We start from the raw sequence: 1,600 nt of genomic DNA, 5'->3' as shown, positions 1-1,600 counted from the left end.
TCTACACAAATTAATGCCATACAAAATTAATTGAGATATCACATAAGCCAAATAATAATTTAATACTCAAATAGATCACAAATTTAATTGGCTTAATTTTAGATAGCGTCTAATGTATAATTCTTTATTTATATGTATAAAATATATTGGCCCACATATAGAAATTTCCCAACATCCTTATCCAAAAATTAAATAAATAAAGACATTAAAAAAAAAAACTAGAAGCACTGACTTTGTTTACTTGGGTCTATTTCAAACGTGGTCCCTTAGTTCGTAAAGAAAGTTTCACTAGTTCAACAAAGCATGTAAAAGTGCCAGAAAAAAACTGCTAAATCCACATTCAAAGTAAATATGCAGGGAGCAGCATTACAGGGCAAATGAAGAAATAGTTACATGATGACTGCGTATTGATGCTGAGTTTTTTGATTGAATTACAACTTCTACTAGAACTGTAAGACCATCCACCACAACAGAATTGCTGTGTTCATCAACAAGATTGATCGCAAAGCTTTTGCTTGTATTGAACAAAGCTAGAACTAGTTCTGGTTGCCGTGGACAACCAAAATAGTAATAGCCACCGTTATTAGTTAAATAATCTGAACCTTTATTTACGTACAAGCATACACGATAACAAATGGCTAAGCACCAACAGGAGTTACCTCACTAGAGGCTTGCCTTGATCCATTAAAATTTATCGCTGCACCACAGCCTCCACAACCTCCACCACCACCACAGCCTCCACAACCACCACCATCGTCGCAGCCAGTACGTTTGGCACTTGCGAATCCATCTCCGCAACCGCTGCCACCACATCCAGTGCCACAGCCACCGCTCTTTACCATGGTTCCACAGTCGCCACCACAACCGGCACCACAGCCACCACAAGCCCCGGCATTGGCAGAATTACCTTTGTCCACACATCCCATATTGTCACTGAAGCTCTTATCTAGAGCTAATGTGCTTGCAGATTCAATAGCTACCACATTTGTGGCCGATGTGTAATCATCCCTGGCTTTCACATCCAAACTGGTGACATCTATGAGATTCTCCGAATGAGTAACTGTAATTGGCCCACCCTTCTTAAATAGGCCCGAAAGTATAAATGATATCAGGAGAGCAGGCAAGACAAACCAGTCTTCACTAACCTTACAAAGGAATCATAAGAGTTCAGGGATCTGAAATTTTCTAGAATTGTAGAAATTAGACTTCAGAGAGAGAGAGAAAGATAATGTACCTGAACAAGACCAGATTTCATGTCAAACAAAGCTATAGCTTTACCATACGGGTTTTCAGCAGAGAATTCTACAACTGTCATGAAGTCCTCAAGCTTATAATGCATTGCATGCTTGGGTTGATATTCGAGCATTCTACCAGGGAAGAGTTTTAGCTGGACAAAACACACACACACATATCATCTTAGCTACTGAGCTTGCAGATTAAAGTGCATTATTTTTTATTAGTATGCTGGTGGATAAAGGTTGGCCTAAAGTTTCTGACATTTTTCTTCAATGAAATTTCGGAAACTTACAGTCAAATATTGATATTGGATACTACCTCTTTGTAATGTGATAGGAAGTGCTTGTATTCACAAGCAACCTAT

General features: G+C 38.6%; 1 protein-coding gene across 1 annotated transcript; it reads right to left on the bottom strand.

Moving 5' to 3' along the window:
• Positions 1-312: 312 nt before the first annotated feature.
• Positions 313-1,387, bottom strand: LOC110113729 (glycine-rich domain-containing protein 1; the record flags this gene model as incomplete). Its single annotated transcript, XM_020846404.1, is given in 2 exon segments — positions 313-1,145; positions 1,235-1,387. Coding segments are annotated over 2 exon segments (660 nt in total), but the record flags the coding sequence as incomplete, so codon positions are not given.
• Positions 1,388-1,600: the final 213 nt, after the last annotated feature.

This window comes from Dendrobium catenatum, unplaced genomic scaffold (assembly GCF_001605985.2).
Source record: "Dendrobium catenatum unplaced genomic scaffold, ASM160598v2 original_scaffold_227228, whole genome shotgun sequence".
In the NCBI taxonomy this organism is placed as follows: domain Eukaryota; kingdom Viridiplantae; phylum Streptophyta; class Magnoliopsida; order Asparagales; family Orchidaceae; genus Dendrobium; species Dendrobium catenatum.
This window is presented reverse-complemented; position numbering and strand designations above follow the sequence as displayed.